This window comes from Camelus ferus, chromosome 8 (genome assembly GCF_009834535.1).
Source record: "Camelus ferus isolate YT-003-E chromosome 8, BCGSAC_Cfer_1.0, whole genome shotgun sequence".
NCBI classification, from domain to species: Eukaryota; Metazoa; Chordata; class Mammalia; order Artiodactyla; family Camelidae; genus Camelus; species Camelus ferus.
The window spans coordinates 57,537,854-57,559,954 of record NC_045703.1 but is presented as its reverse complement, the minus strand read 5'-3'; the positions used below and the strand labels follow the sequence as shown (position 1 = coordinate 57,559,954).

General features: G+C 34.6%; 1 protein-coding gene across 1 annotated transcript in view; it reads right to left on the bottom strand.

The window, feature by feature from the left end:
- ADGB (androglobin) overlaps positions 1-22,101 on the bottom strand; it is a 147,584-nt gene that overhangs the window by 85,715 nt on the left and 39,768 nt on the right. The window contains exons 7-11 of the mRNA XM_032485112.1: positions 21,170-21,256; positions 11,563-11,801; positions 7,394-7,534; positions 5,076-5,170; positions 1,729-1,903 (exon numbers count right to left, since the gene is read on the bottom strand). Coding sequence (XP_032341003.1) covers positions 1,729-1,903; positions 5,076-5,170; positions 7,394-7,534; positions 11,563-11,801; positions 21,170-21,256 — 737 coding nt within the window. The remainder of the gene's footprint in view (positions 1-1,728; positions 1,904-5,075; positions 5,171-7,393; positions 7,535-11,562; positions 11,802-21,169; positions 21,257-22,101) is intronic.

Sequence of the window (22,101 nt, the reverse complement as noted above, 5' to 3'; positions counted from 1 at the left end):
AAGGAAGGTAAAGAAATAACTGAAATAATCAAGTAGGAGGCAGAGAGGCAGACACATCTAATAATAATCTAAAAAAAAAAAATGAACTGACCATTTCTCCTTTCCATCTAAACCAGATATTTCTTTAATCTTTGTTCTTTTCTGGCAAGGATAAAATATGTTGTGCTAGAATATCTTTGCTACCAGCTGTACTGGTTGTATCAATGTAGGCAGAAAGCGAATGTGAGGAAAATTACACGGTTAACAGTTATTTTTATCTTAAAAACATGTAAATTATGATTGGAAGTAGGAGGCAAGGAACAGGTAAATATTCCAGTCTCTGTGGCTTTTGTAGTGGTAGGATCCTGAGTACCACTGAGACCCACATATTACACTGTGACTCAGATATGGGTCTCTTGTTCCCTACAAAGAAGGGTCAACAACACTTGAATTGGTAGCAGGAGCCACAGCAAGCATTGCCAAGAAGGGTACAAGCCATGGTTCAAGGGACCAACCACTCAAAGCACATTTATTTATAAGCTTCGCAGCGATGCCTTCAGTAAACTGGCATTAGCTGTGTTCATTGTGGCCTCGAATTCATTGTTCATTCAGGTGACAGGTCTGTGAACTCTAATGCAATAATGTCTAGAATGTGATGACATGTTACTGGATGGAGATACCATGAGAAGATAATGACGTACCGGAAAAGGCAACAGAAGAAAATGCAAAAGCAAAGAAATGAACCCCAAAGAGGTAACAACAACAACAAAAAAGCTGGTTTTGAACAAAAATAATTTAAGCTTTTCAGAATGGGAAATATATATACACACAGACACACATGCACATCTATAATCTACAGCGCCCAACTCTTTATCATCCTTCATTAAACTGGAAGTGTAAATTAGCTACGGAAAGGCTATGTATGTGAATCAACAAAAATAAATTGAGTTATTCTGCTAGGGATCAGTTTTTAATTATTAGTTTTTCTTTTTTTTAATCTCCTCTCCTCATGTCCGTGCTTCTGCTTTCACACTGATGTTTCATTTATGGTCTCGCACCATCCTCTCGCCATCTTGGTCTCTGTTTCACTCAGACATGGCGCTGATGGAAAAAGGAGTGAAAATGAAGACTTGTAGAGAAAAAGGTTGAAGGAGTGAAGAATTAGACACGGATTGTGAGGAATTTAGAAATGAAAGGTGAGAAGAAGAACAAGATGGGAACTGTCCCCCTGCCCCATCCTCAGCCTGTGTGAATCGTTTAATTCTGAGCACAGGTGCCGTTCACTGGCTGTATGATGGTACTAATGCAGGAACCCACCCAGGGAGGAAGTTCTGGTCCTAGAGGACTTTCAGACAGCAATCGGTTAATTCAAAGACTCGTCCTACAGAGTCCTCTAGAATGATTTCCAGGTTAGAAATTCACACCAGTGGCTTAACATGTACGCTATTTAAGTTTCTCTGTTATTTACTACAAACCACGTTTCTATCACAATTATGATCACCATGCCATCACCCCCAAAATGGCCTTCATAAATGCCAGTTTAGATGTGAAAACCAAACTGCTTGGCTTCTGAGATATGCAGAGTTAATCATTTAAAGATACCAAATTTGGATATAAAATTAAATGACAGCGTTAGGTGCAATTCTGGGTGGTTTGCCTTGATATCTCTCTCTCATTACAAAGGAAACTATTAGAACTTCATAGAGAGAAGTGTTAACAAGGAAGACTTTCAGACAGCACGAACCATACCTTGAGCTTCATCTGTTATGACAGTTTCTTTTTTTTGACGAAGGAGTTTCCAGGAAGGTACAGGAGGTGGTTTCGGCGGTGCTATCAGGGGACAAGACCTAGTTCTTGTCACCAGCAGAGGATGGCTACAGATGTGGGAAAGCCCGTACTCTCTAAGTTTCTCAGCAGAATCAGCCTGAAAGGTGGAAGGCAGATTTAAAAGGATTCTTGCATGTACTTCATGCAGTTAAGATAACACTTTTTGCCCTTATGAAAATACTATCACCACTGGAGAGATACAGTAGTAATTGGGAAAAAAACAACCACCCATATTTCTACCTCCCTTAACATAGGCACTAAGACTCTTGGTATTTCTTTCCACCTTTTAATTTATCTGGGGCCTCATTTCTTTACTTACAAAATGAGAGACCAGAACCAGAAGCCACTTTTCAGTTTTAAAAGTTTAAGATTCTATGAGACTGCAGAAGTCTTAGTATATCCGTTTCCGTCCAAAACGAATCAACTGTTATTTTTATAGGTTAAAGCTTTGATGCAAGTTCTTAACATGTCAAGTTTTTATCTGTTTGTTTGTTTTTGGTATCAGCAATTGCTACATAGTGTTTGAAAAATCCCACTGCACATGGTGTGTCAGGTCCATATCGGGTCCGTGAGGATAAGCGGTTGCCTTGTCAACTGTTTGTGTCCTCAAGCCTAAACAGCAGCTCCCCTGCAGGAAACCCTCATGAGCACTCCTGACAATGGAGGCGTTCATCAAAGAACTGAGAACAGAGGCTGCCCTGTGTCCTGCCAAGTCAAGTAATTTCCCAGGCAGACGTTTCCCATGTTCGACTGTTCAGATCTCCTGATGCCAGTCGGCTTTGGAACAATTCAGAATAATATTTAAGGAGACAAACAGTTACTGATTGATGGCCATGAAATACACCATAACTAATCAAAGTGTATGTGAAAGTTAAAGTCATATATACCTTAGTCACATTTGGATGTTCAGTATAAATGTTGAAACATTGAAAGTACAGTAAAACATGAACTACATTAAAGTCAGTTTGGCCCATAACTACTTTTCTTCCTAATGATTTTGCATCATTGATTTCTGTGCAAATAGAAATGTTTGAAAATGAAGATTTATAAAGCAGTCATTTAAATTGGGATCAGAAGCCCACCAGTTAGCTTGTTCCAAATTACTGCCTCAGCTAGAACATGCCTTGCTCTAGGGAATACTTTGTTATAGTCCGAACGATAGCTCAGTCTGGGAGGCACAAAACAGGTGGGGGTGTCCGTGAGCTAGGACAATTCTTTCTGAATTCAGAGATTAATTAATGAGTGTAATAACTGATAATTATAAGAAAGAGTTAGTGAATTTTTAAGTCCAAAAAAAGCCATTAAAAGCATTATAAATATACGAAATAAAGAGAAAGTGCTTTAAGTTTTTTTTTTTTAAGGCCTAATTCAAAAGTAGAGGAAATTGTCACATCCTCTTTTTCTCTTTTGTGAATATTAGCAATTCACTGAAAAAAAAAATCAGAAACATCTGGAATTATGCCTTGCTGTGGCTTAAATTTTTTTCATAGCTGTTGTAAAAGCTAAACCTTTTTGTACAACTTTAACCCTGTCAAATTTTAGAAAAAAGGATTATTTTGTGCTGCCTTCTCTGTATAATGGAGATGTAAATCCCGTCTTTCTATTTTACAGTCTTAAGAAGTATTTAAGTATTTCTGGTACATGGGTCTATGACACTCCACAAAGCATGGCTCATATTCTTTTGTAATCTACGGTGTTAGATGTTTAATCTCTCTGAAATATCTAAGACAGCACCTAGGTCAATGCCATATAAGGAGATTTAAAAAAAAAAGAAGAAGAAAAGAAAAATTCAGGGCTAACATAGCCAGCTCAAGTCTTAACAAAGGACTCAAGTTTTTGGGAGGCCTGGGAAGCACACTTGGGTTAAACCATGGCTGAAGTTAAATAACTTCGAATTAAAAACAGAAATTGCCACATTGCCTGCATTCATTCTGGCACATTATGTCCTATTGTCTTGACAATATTACCCTTGTTATATTGCAGACTTTTGCAGGAAGGAATGGTTTCTATATAAAAAGGAAGAAGGAGGAGGAGGAGAAGGAAAAGGAAGAGGAAGGAAGGAAAGGAAGAAGTAATGATAACATTACGTCCCTGGGGCAAATCATCCAGAAGAGAAATCTAATGCCCATAGTAAAGTGCAATAATCATGCAACTGGTGTATTTACCTTTCAACCTAATTTCTATTGAATTTTAATATTCAGTTGTTTCAAACTAACTAAGTGAACATTAATATATATAATGTGTGTGTGTGTGTGTGTGTGTGTGTACAATTATATCACTGTCTTCTTATACTTTAATATAAGGGTTTCAGAATACATGGAATTCTAACAATAAAGTGCTGGATGTCTGAAAGTCCCCTAAAGGGTCAGAAATCAATACAAATATAACAGGGTATTTGTCTAAGTAGATTGAAGAGCAATCTGATGGGTTTTTCACCTTTTAAAAAGGGAGGAGAAAAATGATTTTAATGTCCTAGAACCAAAATAACTTAAAAAATTATGGCAAACCCATGCAACTATTAAATATTATGTTGTCAAATATTTAATATCACGGAAAAATGTTAATGATACAGTGTCAAGTGAAAAAGATGATTTCCAAATAGAAAGTAAAATAGAATTCCCCCGTGTGAAAATTTATACACATAGAAAATATGCAGAGAAGTAAAAAAAAAAAAGCAAATTATACATGCCAAGATGTTAATAGTGCCTATGTCTAGGTATTTATACTATGAATATTTTAATTTCATTCCCTTTGTCCATATTTGCTAAATTTTCTATAAGTTGTTAGATTTATAAGAAAAAAAGCCATTAACATTCTTGTATGTATCATTTTGAAATGCAAGGAACTCATAGCAGTGGTTTACCAGCCTTGGATGTGAATTAATTTGAACAATCTTAGTTTAAGAAAATATGTATGACTTAACTATAGAAAGGATATTATTTAGGAATAATTTACACAATTCTCAATATATGATTTGATGCCTTTTCTTCTGTTTATAATGGAAGGAACTGATAAAAACATATAAGATTATATCCTTTTTTCTTTTAGATAATACTGTTGCAATCACCTAAGAAAACTTTGGATGCTCCAGGTCCTTTGGCTCAAGTGCTTAATAATAAAGATAACAAGATTGAAATTCAGGAATGGAAGTTTAATTAAATTCTTGTGGACTTTATACTACAGCAAGTAATCACACACACACACACACACACACACACACACACACACACACACATATTATACTGCGTTCCCTGGCCTTGAGTGCTTACCATCTTCTTTAATAAAAAAATCTTCCTTTCAAACAAATAAAGAGGTGTAAAGGTAGCATATACAACCATCTGAGGGGACGGCATTGCTGAAGAACCTGTAAAACCAAGCATACATTGTGTCGTGGAAATTCTAGCCAAAATGGATCTGTCAGTAGGTCATGGTAGACTGTTCAAATTCCTTAATGAACTTATCTTTGCCAGTGAAAAATAGGTAGATAACTCTACATGCATTTAATAAAAGTTAAATCTCAAATGTGCTTCTATTTTACAGAATATCTCATTAGTTTCACCTTTATAACAGTACTACATAATTCCTTAAAAAATTATTTTACTTCTCTGTAAAAAAGTTATTACAGAAAATTACTCTAGCTATCAGTCAGTGTAACTTAGCACGGTCCACAAACAATTATGTTTAAAAAGAACAACTTTAAAATTGAGTCACTTCTTATTTTTTATAGATAGAATCTTTATTCTGAATTTAAAGAAGTCCAGGAGTTTCTATGACATTTCAAATAGAAAGAAAACATAAATAAATTAATCCTTCCATGAAGAAGGAAGCCTAAGAAGGTAACTTGGTTTGGAATGTTTAATGCTTGTAGAATTTGCCTCTGAACATCACTCCTTTATTCATGTGTTCCTTAACATCCCTGAAACTACTACATTTGATTCATGATACTTTTGTTCTTTAAGGATTTTGGACAAAATAAGAGAATGTATTTACCTCTACTGTTTTTGTTTTTAATTAAAACATTTTGTTTTATTCTTTTAGTAAATTCAAGCATTTGCATTTAACTGCATTAGATAATATGTTTATTGAAGAGTAATACATTTAGAGCCACAAAATATGAATTAGATATGAGCCCTGGGTCACTAAGGTATAAAATATGCCAAACTTATAAAAACATACCTTTACATTTAAAAAGTAAACTTTGAATATGTAGGGGAGCAAAACTTTGTCACCCTAAAATGTGTCTCTTCTGCATGAAGATTATTAGATGGATTATTCTTAAGAAACAGAAGACTCAGGACTTCTTTTTACCTCCCCTTTAACTGCCTAAAACAATTTAGATAAAAGACCTGGTCCAGGAAGAGCACCATCACCAGAGATCCCTATATAGAATATGGGTTGGTGTGGTAGGGGGACCTGTACATACATACAAGGGAATATTATTCAGCTACAAAAAGAATGAAAGAATGCCATTTGCAGCAACATAGATGGACCTAGAGATTATCATATTGAGTGAAGTTAAGTGAGACAGAGAAAGACAAATATCATATGATATTGCTTATTTGTGGAATCTAAAAAAAAACACAAATTCTATTTACAAACCACAAACAGACTCATGGACATAGAAAACAAATTATGGTTACCAAAGGGGAAAGGGCAGGGAGAGATAAATTAGGGGTTGGGGATTAACAGACACACATTACTATATATAAAATAGATAAACAAGGACCTACTATATAGCACAGAGAACTATATTCATTTCTTGTTATAACAAATAATGAAAAAAGAATCTGAAAAGAAAAAATATATATGTATACACGTGTATAACAAAAGCACTTTGCGGTATACCTGAAACTAGCATTGTTAACCTACTACACTCCAATAAAATTTTTTAAAAAATAAAATAAAAATTAGAGCGACTAGTATTTGTATTTTCTCTTCCCAACTACCAGATATATTTCTCTAAGAATACAGAGCCATGATTATTAAAATGTTCTTACAAAAAAAATAGCAAGGCATTAAGAACAAAGACAAATGGAAAAAAAAGAAACTAGATAAAGCATAGTTCTGGAGGTAAATGGACATGTTCTCACGCAAAGGAGAATGAGCTGAGAATTAATTAATTAATCAATCAAGATAGATGACCCAATGTTAGGACTATAAAGTTTTAAAAGAAGATTTTATATATATATATATATACACACACACACACCTTTATAAATATAAAGTATTTATTCCAGGAGGACATATACTAACATATAGTAATACGTAAATTTACATTTATATATTTTATCATATATAAAATGTTATATATACTATTCTAATATATAGTATGCTTTTTATTAGTATATATCCTCCTTGATGTAAACACTCCTCCTGTGACCACTGTACCATTAGAATTTGGATAACGTTGGCTTCTGTCTCATATGTTGGATCTTGCTCTATTGTGCATAATCATCTGAGGGCCTAAAAATTACTGAACAAGCTTGTTTAGATACATCTAAACAGGAAAAGACATCTCTATGCTCCAGTGTTTTCCAACAGTTTAGGAAACAGGTAAAAGAGTTATTCTAGGAGACGGAGAGCTTACAATCTAACAGAGACTGTAGAGAGTACTGTACATCTGATGAAGGTCTCGAACCATGAAGTGACCATTTGAATTTTTCCTTTTCTCTTTCCTTCTCTCCATCTCTACTCCTCTTCTTCCCAGGGTCTCTTGCATCGGCTTTCTCTAACACATTAAAAATATAATAAATCTTTTAACTATAAAACCTCAATCTATGTTGCTTATTTAGTCATTGCATTGAAAAGAAAACCAAAACAATAGTTTTATTTAAGTTATTTAAGTATAAAATAGCCACAAATTTCCCCAAACACTACTCACTTCTAATTCAAAATAAAGCGAAAATTTTGAAAATTGAGATGCATTGTGAAAGACGAAGCACAGTAAATAATGCTGTAGCATTATTTTTTATTGACTATAATAATTTTATCTTAAATGTAGATAATCAGTTAAATATAATTTATTTATATAAAATTATGGTGTCAGGCTAATTTTCTCATTTTAAAAACGAAAAACAAAGAACAGTGAAGAATGTGCTTAAAGTTTAGTCCTAAATGTGGAGCCTCTCAGATATCCTTTATTTGGGGCCTCCATCTCAAGAAATACACCTTTCTGCCCCCAGAATATTTTCTGGTGGAGTCTGGTCAGCAACCAATATCCACAAATCAACATCTTATTGCCAACGTGATGTGTGTAGTAAAACTCGGTACCCAGAATCATCCATCATTTGAATTTCCATTCATATGTGCATTTCTATAAAGCATGTTCTCTTTCAACTTTAAAAAATACCCCCCAATTTTTAAATTTTCTAATAAATACCTTCCAATTCTAAAACAGAAATTTCAAATTTCTGCCATTCATCTTTTCATTATTTGCTAAATTTGTAATCACCATTGATCAGGTTGCTTGTTTGTAAAAAATTTGCACAAACCAAAACTATAACGTTAACAACTTATATTGTTCCTTAGCCTCTAAAGTAAATCTGTCTCATATCTTAGCTTTTATAGTAGATTTTACATTGGTGTTAGATACAAAAGCAATGATAACTGTTAAGTGTAGGATTACACATTTCACTGGGAAGCTTGAGTATAAAAAATAGATCATCAGAATTCTGTGTTTTCTCTATAAATATTTGACTTAAAATTAATCATAGGTAATAATATATGACTTCATGTATGATTTTAAAATAGGATTTTTAAAGCCTTCAAATGACTGTTTAGAACTCATAACTTAAAATAATATAATGAAAATTGTAAATAGAAAAACACTATTTCACGTAGAAATTTGGATAGTATGCAAAAATGTTAACCAAAATATGTTTTCACCAATACCCTGAATAAATTTTTTGCTCCTCCATCATTTCATTTCAGCCATCTGGCCAACCCCTCTGAACAGAATTAGCAGCTGAGCACTACTGGCTCTAATCTTCCCCTTTTCTCCAAACTTCTGTCACATCTATTTTAAATAACCGCCAGAACCTTCAACTCTACCTCCACCTCACTCTTAGCTCATAGATGGGCTGCCTATAAATAGAAAGAATAGAAGCCTTTTGTCAGAAACCCTCAGCTTCTCCCTAGCAAACCAATCTACCCACTGACATCTGCATCTATTCTCTCCCATGCCCCGTGTGTACCTGTTAGAATGAAGGAGACATTGCTCTCCTGAATTGGTCCAATCCCCTTCACCTGGGCTCTCTGGAAACCTATACCACGGCTGTCACTTCAGCTGCATTTTCCCAATCACCACTTTGAAATACTTGATTCTTCTTCATTAGATTAAAATTTATATATCCTTCAGGGGTCCCACATATTCCCTGTCAGCTTCCACGCTGAAGTCCTCCTGTTCTTCACAGACACAATTCTAACAGGGTTGTTTACACATTATTTCGCTTCCCACTTATTTCTTAACCTCTCCACTGTGTCTTCCACTCCCGTTATGTATCAGTGCCCAATGATCTCCATGTCACAAAATGCAACAGAGAAATTTGAATTCTATTTGACACAGACAATCTCTCTGATTCTTGAAACACTCTTTTCCTTTGAATTCAATAGCAACGCGCCCTGCTAGTCTTCTTCCAGTTTCTCTGGTCAGCCCTTAAACTTTTTTTCCAGCTCATTATTTTGTACCTAGTTCTCAGATGTTTAGCTTATTTAAAGCTCAGTCTCAAGCTTCCTAATCTGCTCACTCTATGTCATCTCCTTGGGAATGTCATTCATGGTTTAATTTAGCATGCACTTGTCAGTGATTCCCAAGTGCATAGCACCAGCCTGGAAATCTTGACTTGAAAAGTACACTTCGTTCCTTGAAGGCACCTCAAGTTCAATATGTTCTAAATCATTTTGTAATCTCTCCTCATAAAGCCATTCTTCTTTTAGCGTTACCCATCCCAGTCAAAGGTACTGCCATCTATCCAGTCTTGCAAGTCAGAATTCTACAAGTTATCTTTGCCACATCCTGTCATTTTTAAACTTTTTAAATATCTCTCATTTACTTTGTCTGTTGCTCCACCCCATTCCAAGCTATTATTGTTTCTAAAATGAGCTGATGCAATAGTCTCCAAATTGTTTTTTCTGTATCTACTCATGTCAATGGCCTTCCACCCCAACTGGCACCCCACATTATCTTTTTCTCAGAGAATCAGAATATCCTTTCGAAAATGTGAAATAGAGCATGACTCAATTGTAAACTCTCCATTAACTGTCAATTGCTCTTTGTTAAAGATCGATAATCTTAACATGACACAGAAGATTTGTACGATCACTCCCCTACCTACTTCTCCAGGCTCTTCTTAAGCACTTTATTCCTCACATCCTTTCTTCCAGCTAAATGCATCTTCTACCAGGTCTTCCAAATCCCTGACATTCCTCCTACTGCCTCATAACAATTATATCTGCTCTCTCCTCTGCCTAGAATGCTCTTCCCTCTACAGTCCCTCATCTTCCTCTAGATTTCGCTCTCATTTTTGCAAATACAGCTCAAAATTCCTTAGAGAATTCTTTTCTGATGCCCCAGACTCAGCCCCGCTTATGAACTACAGTTTTCTGTATTCCTTTCAAGACTCCTGTGTTACTACGTATTTATGATTTTTAGAGTTAATGTTAGTCTCTCTCACTAGACCATAGCTCTAGGAAGTGAGTTCCACACCTGATTTTGTTCATCGAGCTATCACTAATTCCTGGAACACTTACTGGGGTTCTGCTCAGCAAGTAGTGTATTTGAATGGATGGATGAATGGATGGACAAATGGATGGATGGATAGATAAAGAAGTTAATTTGTGATACATGAGAAAGGGCTTCTAGGTTCAAATTAATTTAGAATACACTGGGTAAAAGAAATTTAATCTGGCTTTTTTTTTGCTTTCTTTTATAAACTAACACATGTCAGGTCATTTTAAGAGGGGCGTATGATAGGCAGATATCACCACACACTTGATGTTTTGATGTATCTTTGAAGAACATTTACAGTAATTACTTCAGGGCAGTATATAGTTGGAAAAGCTGGTAAGTAAGATCTTGATAAGGACAAAAGATGAATATCTTATAAAACATAAATATTTCAAAGATCATTATAGACGCTATCAAGGTGTACAAAAAGTGGAGTACTTTCTAGTATATTTAACTCTAGCATATAGGCATTATTGTTCATATGCACAGATACATGAGATATTTTGGAAACCATAAATACATAATTATTCAATATATTTCTCACTTTAAGAAGAGAAATGCTCCTACACTTTGTAAAATAACGTAAAAGTATTTTCCAGATTTTAACTTCCTACCTTACAATAAACCACCTGCAAATCATAATCTAATCTATGTCCATTTCACAATTTCTGAAAAGAAAAACAGGACAACTTTTCTCCTTTGCTATTTTGGTTCATTCCACTATACTTATAACATATAAGAAAAATGCGTTTAAAGGAAATTGCAAACGTAATGTCTGTTTCTATATTAATACTACATTAATTTAGTATCATCAAAATATATAATTGCCTTTGATTTTTAAAGAAAGCAACATATAGAACAGTAATTAGTAAACACCACTGAAATATCCTGAAAAGAAAGGACCTTAATTACATGACTGTTTGCACAAAACTTAATAAATGATAATAAAGAATCATTAAATTCAGCAATGACTGTAAAGCATTTATAAACAATACCCATGTTGAATAACACTGTGATATAGAATGTCTTACCCTTTAAAACTCTGTCACTTTTCTCAGATAATTTTAGTGTTGTTGTTGAACCTTCAGGTTTGAATTCCTTGCCATCTTTGCCATCTTTCACTTCTTTCCCATCCTTCACATCTTTCCCTTGTTCTTTTAATTTGGCATCGATCTCTGTTATTTTGTTTTCAGAGCTGGACTCATCTGACAGCTTAAACTCAGGCAATATTTCTTTCAAGAGCTCCCAAACTTTGTCCATATATCCTGGGCTTAGGTTAAAAAACAACATTAATTTCCAAATTAAGTTTTTTACTCCACATCAAGAAATTACTAACAGAAAAAAATCAACTGTCTATTTCACAAGACAAAATTCAATAGTTATTTCATATTTTGGTTAAAAACACCATACGTACTCATGAATTCAACAAGCTTTGTTTGAGTGCCTACTCTGTGCTGGGATTTGCTGATGCAAAGACATCAAACACAGAGTTCCAGTTGAAGGTGACTATGTAAGAGGATTCTGAACTCACCTCTTCCTATGGACACACCAAATCTACAGCTAAATATAGAACAATTTCCTCTGAAGATAATAATAATAAAAAAAACCTAGCTGAGAAATTCTTACATATTTGGCAAACAAGAAAAAAAAAACCCATATTTAAATGGGTAGAAGAGGCTGAGACACAGTTTTGCTATCAATCCCCTTCAGTGTGGGAACCCACAATTTGGGGGGACCTCATAACTGTGAGCTTTTCCCTGAGGTGTGAAGCATTTGAACCCCACATCTGGCACCCAACTTTTAAGACCTGAAGCTCAGAGACAGAATCCCAAAATAGCTAGTTTTGAAAGCCAGCAGGACTTGCATCCATGGGACCCACAAGGCTGCAGTGAGCTCAGAAACAATTCTTAAAGGACTCTTATGGATTCACCCAGCACAGAGGCATCCGACTGAAAAGCACCCAGACCTTCTGTGCAAGAGGCTAATTTGCTTATCAAAGTGTCAGCCTGAGGAGCAGGTTGCTAATTAAACATTTATCAGGGCTGACTGTAACCCTACCCAGAGATCTCAGGGCAGGGGTGCTATCTTGGCTCTCTCCTGCTACTGTGCCCTGGAGCACTGGCATCTCTCAGAGAGGAGCTTGTACACACATCAGGTGCCCCAGTTTTTTCATCTTGTGCCCTGATTCTTGTGGCTGCTGCCAGAGGACATCTCTTAAATACTTGGCATTGGTGGTCAGTGGGGCTTGCCTTCAAGGGTCATGTGAGACTATTACAAATGGAGAAATAGTTGTTAACCAGTTACACCCTTCCCTAGCAGGGCACAGGACAGAGACAGCAGACTGAAATGTAACCCCAGCCATTCTATAGGAAAGGCAGATTAGCTTATCTCCACAGCTGTGGCCTGAGGGGTAGACTTCTAATTAAACCCACATCTAGATGTCAACTACAATCTTCTCCAGAGTCTGGGGAGGTTGGTAGGTGCCATATTCATGCTCCTCCATTGGTGTCTCAGAGAGAGGAGCTTATGTACAGTCTGAAGCCCTGGCTTTTGTGTCTGCCACTGAGAGGACATATCCCTTGATAGCATGAGTCTGGTGAGCAGCTAGGCTTGAGTTCACAGACTGAAAGGAACAGTAGCAAAGAAAGATGCAGTTTTTAACTGGCTATCACCCCAGGACTCAGCACAGAAGAAGCAGACAGACACTCCCATCTCACAGTCTTCCAATGAAAAAGGCATATGTGTGTACTTTAAAAGTTACTGCCTGATAATCTTGGTTCTAATCAGACTGAATCTAGATACTGACTGAAAACCTTCCCTTTGACAGACTGACAGGTCTTGGCACATCCTTAAGTACTGTGAGCCACTGAAGTAAAGTAGGCAGTTTATGTACAATCACATAGGTTTGAGAGACTAAGAGATAGGGCAGATTGAATAGGTTTTAACTTCTACATGAGGACACTCCCTGAAGACTACAAGAGATAGATATTTTATCTAAAGCATAAAAAGAGAGTTAAGGAAAATGAAAAAACCAGAGGGATATGTTCCAAACAAAAGAACAAGATAAAACCTCAGAAAAAGATCTTAATGAAATAGAGATAAGTGATTTATCTGATAAAGAGTTCAAAACAATGGTTATAAAGAGGCTCACTGAGCTCAGGAAAAAAATGGATAAACAAAACTAGTATTTCAATAGATAGGAAGTATAAGAAAGTACCAAATAGAAGTCAAAGAGCTGAAGAACACAATAACTGAACTGAAAAATACATTAGAGGGTTTTAACATCAGACTAGATAAACTGGAAGACAGGATCAATGAACTTGAAGACAAGGTCATGGAACTCACCCAATCAGAGCAGTAAAAATTTTAAAAATAATTTTAAAAGGTGAAGATAGCTTAAGCAACTTATGGAACAACAAACAAACATTGATTGTAGGGGTCCTGGAAGAAGAAGAGCGAGAAAGGGACAGAAATCTTATCTGAAGAAATAATGCCTGAAAAATTCCTTAACCTGGGAAAGGAAACAGATATTCAGGATGCCCAGAGAATTCTGATTTAGATAAACTCAGATAGACGCACACCAAGTCACATTATAATTAGAGTGTCAAAAGTTAAGGAGGGAATCTTCAAAGCAGTAAGTGAAAAAAAAAATTGTCATGGACAAGGGAACCTCCATAAAACTATGAGATTATTCAGCAGAAAGTTTGCAGACTAGAGGGGAGTAGCATAATATACTAAACGGGCTGAAAGAAAAAACTGCCAACCAAGAATATTCTACTCCAAATTTGTCATTCAGAACTGAAAGAGAAATAGAGAGTTTTCCAGACAAGCAAAAGCTAAAGGAGTTTATCACCACTAGATCAGCTTTATGAGAAATGTTGAAGGGATTTCTTCAAATTGAAACCAAAGAGCACTAATTAGTAATAGAAAACATAAGTAAATATGAATCTCACTGATAAAGATTAATATATAGTAAAATTCAGAAAAATATAATGTAAAGATGGTGAGTTAATCACTTATAAAGCTAGTATGAAGGATGAAGGACAAAGTAAAAATAACTATAATTACAGTAATTTGTTAAGGGATATGCAAGATAAAAAGTTGTAAATTGTGATAACAAAAACATCCAATGTGAATGAAGGGAGTAACAATGCAGAGCTTTAGAATGTGTTCAAACTTAATTTGTTATCAACTTAAAATAGACTAATAAATAAAAGTTGTTTAATATAAGACTCATGGTAACCACAAAGCAGAAACTGATAGTAGATACACAAAAGATAAAAAGAAAGGAATCTAAACATCTCACTACAGAGCATCATGAAATTACAAAGGAAGACAACAAAAGAAAACAGGATCAAACAAAATAAAGAAAAACCAGAAAACTAACAGTGGCAATAAGTCAGTCCAATGAATAATTATCTTAAATGTAAATGGATTAAGTTCTCCAATCAAGAGACATAGTGGGATAAATGGATTAAAAAAAAAATCCACCTACATGCTGCCTACAAGAGACTCATGTCAGATGTAATTCAAACAGACTAAAAATAAAGGGATGGAAAAAGATACTTCATGCAAATGAAAACCAACAAATATGGGGTAGCTATACTTACATCAGACAAAAAAGTCTTTAAGAAGTCTCTACTAAGAGACAAAGAAGGCAATTATAAAATGATAAAGGAATCAATCCAACAAGAGCATATAACATCTGTAAGTATTAATGCACCCAACACGTGAGCACCTAAGTATATAAAGCAAATATTAACAGACACACCTGGAGAAATAGAAAGCAATACAATAGCAGTAGGAGACTTTAATATCCCACTTTCCTCAATGAATAGATCATCCAGGACAGAAAATCAATAAGGAAACATTGGCCTTGAATGGCATATTAAACAGGATTGACTTGGACACAAACAGAACATTCCACCCAAAAGCAACAGAATACACATTTTTTCTCAAATGCAGGTGGAACATCCTCCAGGATAAACATATATCAAGTTACAAAACAAGTCTTAATGAATTCAAGAATGAAATTTTATCAAGCATCTTTTCTAACCACAATTGTATGTAACTAGAAATTAAATACAAAAGGAAAACTGGGAAATTCACAGCTATGTGGATATTAAACAACATGTTACTGATCAACCAATACCTTGAAACAAATAAAAATGGAAGTACAACATAACAAATATACAATAAATACAACAAAACAAATACACCAAAACAAAAGCAGTTCTAAGAGAGAAATAGTCCTGAGAGAGAAGTACATAGCAATAAGTACCTACATCAAGAAATAAGGAAGATTTCAAATAAACTACCTAACTTTACACCTTAAGGAACTAGAAAAAGAAGAACAAGTGAAGCCTAAAGTTAGTAGAAGGAAAGAAATGATGATCACAGTGGAAATAAATGAGAGACTACAAAGACAATAGAAAAGATCAAAGAAACTAAGAGCTGATTTTTTTGGAAAAGAAATGAAACTGACAAGCCTTAACTAGAGTCACTAACAAAGAAAAAAGGGAGAAGATTCCAGTGAATAAAATCAGAAATGAAACAGACACATTGCAATTAATACCACAGAAATGCAAATGATCATGAGAGATTACTGTAAACAAGTGTACAACAACAAATTGTATAACCTAGAAGAAATGGATTAATTTCTAGAAACAGACAACTTACCAAGACAAAGAAAGAGAAAATCTGAGCAGACTGATTACTAGTAAGGACCAAATCAGGAATCAAAAACCCCCCAACAATGAAAAGTCCAGAGCCAGATAGCTTCACTGGTGAATTCTACCAATGTTTAAAAAAGAATTAATACCAATACTTCTCAAAATCATCCAAAAATTAGGAGAGGGGAACACTTTTAAACTCATTTTACAAGGCCAGTATTACCCTGATACTGAAACCAGACAAGGACACCACAACAAAAGAAAACTACAGACCAAAATTCCTAATGAACACAGATGCAAAAAATTCACGACAAAATATTAGCAAACAAAATTTAACGTATACTAAATATATTAATATATACATATTTTAATATATTAAAAGTATCATACACTATGATCAAGTGGGATTTATTCCAGGGGTTTAAGAATGATTCAATGCACAGAAATCAATCAATGTTGCTACATCACAGTAAAAGAATGAAAGATAAAATCATATGGTCATCTCAATAGATGCAAAAAAACGTTTGACAAATTCAACATGCATTAATGTTAAAAATGCCCAACAAAATGGGTTTAGAGTGAATGTGCCTCAATACAGTAAAGGATGTATATGACAAGTCCATAGCTAATATCATAGTCAATAGTGAAAAGCTGAAAGCTTTTTTCTAAGGTCAGGAACAGGACAAGAATGCTTACTATAGCCACTTTTATTCAACATAATATTTGAGGTCTAGCCAGAGCAATTAGGCAAGAAAAGGAAACCAAATCAGAAAAGAAGATGTAAAATGATCACTATTTGCAGATGGCATGATATTATATTTTGAAAAACCCAAAAACTTCACCTGCAAACTGTTAGGATAAACAAATTCAGTACAGTTGCAGAATACAAAATCAATATACAGAAATCATTTGCATTCTATGCACTAATAATGAACTATCCTAAAGAGAAATTAAGAAAACAATCTCATATACAATTGCAGGAAAAATAAACAACCCTAAAATACCTAGGAATAAACTTAACCATAACTTCACCAAACTTTTCAGTGGTGAAAAACCTACACTGAAAACTGTAAGACATTTATGAGAGATATTGAAGAAGACACAATTAAAGGAAAGATATTCCTTGCTCATGGATTGGAAGAATTAATATCATTAAAATGTCCATATTACCCAAAGCAATCTAAAGATTCAATGCAGTCTCTATCAAAATTCTAATGATATTTTTCACAGAAATAGAACAAACAATCCTAAAATTTGAATAGAACCACAAAAGATCCTGAATAGCCAAAGCAATCTTGAGAAAGAACGACACATCTGGAGGCATCACATTTCCTGATTTCAAACTACAACACAAAGCCACAGTAATCAAAATAGCATAATATTGGCATAAAAACAGATACATAGATCAATGGAACAGAATAGAGAGCCCAGAAATGAACTCATGCATATATGGTAAATTAATTTATGACAAAGGAGCCAAGAATATAATGAGGAAAAATACAGTTTCTTTAATAAATGGTGCTGAGAAAACTGGACAGCCACATGCAAAAGATTAAAACTTAACCAATATGTTACACCATACATAAACACTAACTCAAAATGTATTAAAAAGTGACCCTTGAAACCATAAAACTCCTAGAAGAAAGCAATAGGTATTAAGCTACTTGAAATCAGTCTTGGTGATAATTTTTTAGACTCTACACCAAAAGTTGATATTTAAGCTTGGTGAGATCTAAATGTCATGACATATGCAGTAAATATCTGGTGCAAGATCATTCCAGGAATAAGGAAAGAACAGCTCATGTGAAGACCCTAAGGGACGATGAGTTTGGTGCATTTGAGGAACAGAATGAAAATGTGGGTGGCCAGCTAGTGGTTGCCAAGACAGAGTTTTTATTTTTGCAGTTACTCCCACAACAGCTCTGCAACATAGGTATTTACAATCCTGATTGACATTTAAGACGTTAAGATGTTATGCAGTCACACAACTAGCAAATGATAGAATCAGGGTTAAAACAGATCTTTCTGAATCCAAAACCCATTTTTTTTGTTTGTTTGTTTTTTTCCTTCATCTACCGTATAAAAAGTATTATGCTACAAAAAAGAAATATTCAAACACCATAGGATGAAGCTATATAACTTATTGGACAGTTAGGCTTAGATATAGGGGGCGAAGTGCTCTATTTACAAATGAACTACACCAAGATCAGAGAATTTGTGGTTTAAAGAGTCATCTCTTGATTTGAAATTGTGAGACTTCTAATATCCACTCTGTGTTTCTATTATTATATGGAGTTAGAAGGTTTTTTTTTTCCTAATGATGAAACAGTGCTAACTGTAGGGAAATGTAAGAGGCAAAGTCAATAACTGTGAATAGAGCAACGTCTCCCTTTTGTTCTCCTGTGGGAGAGTGGGAGGGAAAGGGCTGTCTGTTGGAAATGCCACAAAACACTTCACCTTAATTGATTTTCATATGGAAAAGTTCAGCAGTGTACATAAGTTTGAAACTTGAATACTCTAATTCTCCTCGACCTCTGTGAAACCACGGCCATGCCTGGCTAAGCCCCCCAGGGGCTGTTCTGCGCACTCTAATTCTTCTTAGTAATAGAAGCATCCCACTCGTGAACATACCGTGGCTTTGATCATACTGGTCTCCTGACTTCCATGTCCCTTTCCTTCCTTCCCTTCAAATCAAACCCAGGCAACAATAAAGGCCCAGACCAAGTGGAAACTTTCTCCACGAAGCCGCACCTGACTTCTGCCTGCATCCCTGGCAGATGGTGAGTTCAAATGAAACATTTCTTGACAATCACTTATATACTGTTTCATGGTATTATTTTCATTTAAAATTATACATATATATGTACACATGAATTAACTTTGTAATTTTGTAGTACAATTGTAATTTTAAATTATATGAATAATGTGGCAGAATGTTTATAACAAAAAATCCTACAAATCATGACATAGATCAAAGATAGTGTATATCTTTTATGTTTGGTTCTATTTAGAAGAAAAATGATCAATTTGAACAGCTGAGTCAGTCTCACTTATTTTTCAGACTTTTCCCTGTTTCTGAAGGTTGACTGTTAACTTCTATATGTATTTCTAAATAATATTAGATAATCTAGTGATACTCATTAGAGGGAAAGAAACTTCCACCAGTTATGTCTCTACCATATACTAGCTACTTTTTCTGAAACGCTCATCTACTCACTTAATCTCAGAAAAATCATATATGATAAGTCATTTTACCCCATTTTAAATATGAAAAAACTAGGGCCCATAGAAGTTATATTACTAGCAAAATTCACATAGCTTCAAATTGGAGTATAAGAATGTAAGTCCAGCTACATGGATCTGATTCTAAAGCTCAAGCTTTTCCCCCTTATATCATTTTCATAGACATTTCATAAGCAACCACAAATTCATGCAAGTTGACCATCTACAATTCTTCAAAATGTTAATTCAATTTAATGATTAAACTGGTCTTCTGATTCTGAAAGTGTATGAACATTGTTTCCAATTTTCATGTATGATTTCACTGTATGATTCTAGCAAGAGACAATCCACAATTTTTAATTTACTGATTTTCTAGTCATGAATTACTTTGCTCCCCTGTTTCTTTACCACCCTTTGACAGACCTCTGATATTTTCAAATTTCTGGTATCTTCACTGCAGAAAGAATTAAGGCAAAGCTGTAAGCGTTCCATCAACACTGAAGATAAAAATTTAGAAAAGTCTGTACTTAGAAATCCCATTCTCTCTCAGCTTCTCTCCACTAACATTGTCCATATTATGTCAAGGAATTTTCTCTTTTCTTAGATATCAGAAAAGAATTTTCCACGAGACCTCTAAAGGGTGCCATCTGGACCCTTCCCCACAGGTAAAGAGCAAGATCAGCCCTCTTTTGAGAAAGTGGTCCTTCCAGGTAGTTGTCTACCTTCCCATTTTTTCCTTGTAAATATTTTTATTTGAACCAAGCAATGGCTAGCTTATTCTTCTGAAAAGATGATTTAGATGTTTAGAATCCAAGTTTACGAGGACCTGTCTTCAAGCTCCTTTAACTTGGACCCTGGGAATGGTAGCTTTCTAATATCAAAGATCAGAGTTGATCCAAATTGATTACTGTGGATTTGATCTTGTAAAAATCAGCATCTGGATTGACGGTATGCTCAGATCTATTGATATAATTGTTTTCTATGCACCTTAACCTGATTAATTTCCAGTGTCTGTGGTAACATGATCAAATTATGTCTATAACCTTTATGTATAAAACAAAAGTATTTGTGAAATTTAAGTAAGCATTACTTTAAATGTTCTCTCTTTTTTGGACATAGATAAGCAATATCTGTATATCTAGAATCATATGAGAGAAAGACTGTGGGCTTTGGACCCCGCAAGACTTAGATTCCATTTTTATCTCCTCCTGGTACAATGTACACAGCTTTAGGGAATTCAACTACTCTGAGCTTCCATTTCCTCATTTCTAATAACATATACCTAGCTGATAGGGTCATATGGATGATTAAATAAGATAATCTTTTCAGGACTGTGGGCTTTAATTAGAAGTAATATATTAAAATACCTAATGCCTAATAGACATTTTATTATTATTTATTCCCTAGTACAAGTGGTTAGTTAGCTTTCATGTTTCTGTATTGAGTAGGTGAACAAGTATAAAGGGACAGCTGTAAATACATTACCATAATAAATAACATTGTTTTAATATTTGTAATTCAGATGCTTAAGGATTAAATTCATAGTGTATATAAGGAAAAAAATTTTATCCTGGACTTCTTAAAGAATTTTATATAATACTATAAAATGTTATTCTCCGAACATTTTATAAAATGTGACAATTTTTGAAATTTTCTTAAAGATTAAGAATATTTTAGTTAAAGAAACCTTACCGGGGAAGAAAGAAGAAAAAAATATATGAGTAACTTAAAGGGTGAAACGTACTGGAGAGAAATGACTTCCGGTAACCATCCTGTGAGTGCATGAATCACCATGAACTCTCCCAGTTCTCGCCTCTCTGCTACGTGGATGCTAAAAAAAAAATGTGCAATTGTACAGTTAATAACACTTGAAGACACAGAGAGATACATAAGAAATAGGAATGTCTAATACGCAATGATACAATAATAAATGTAGGGGTCCTACTGGTTATATTAGAGGACAAGAAAATACTTTTCCACCAGCCAGATGACTTGTTTTGCTAAGGCACTTAAATAGATCCCATGATAAAATTTCATATCTGTTAAAAAACATGCTTATAAGCTTCACTTTAAAATGTCATATATGTAAAACACTGTCACATACTTAAAACATATCTATACATATTATATATTATGAAATATAGAGAGATGATATATAATCTATTTTATATTTTCAATATAGTAATCATGTTCTTTTAAAAATAGGACAGTGTCTTTCATCTTTCTGATTTCAGGAATTATTCTAAGACGTCCGTAAGGCTGCGTATTATGTCAGTCTCACACGTGGCAGGACTAGATGGGCATCAGATATCTTTAATTAGATCCTTAGATAATTTCAGAGAAACCAGAATCATCCCTTCTATCCTGTACAAAAGAGTGAACCTGCCACCCTCACGTAAAATCAAATGAGGTTGTGGTTGACCAAGTATCACGCTTCTAATTTTAACCCTTTCATTTTTTAAGTTTTTTTCTGAAGTGATTAGCCTATTTATATCAACACACATACATTAAAATTGTTTTCTGCTCAGGAATCAGAGCTTCACCTTATGCCAAGGGTGGTGATTGATGGTATTGACTAACATACATGTCTTTTTCTTCAGAAAGAAATTTTACCATCTTAGTCACATGCTCCATCATTTAGAAATTTACATTGGTTTGTTGTTTACAGATTATAAA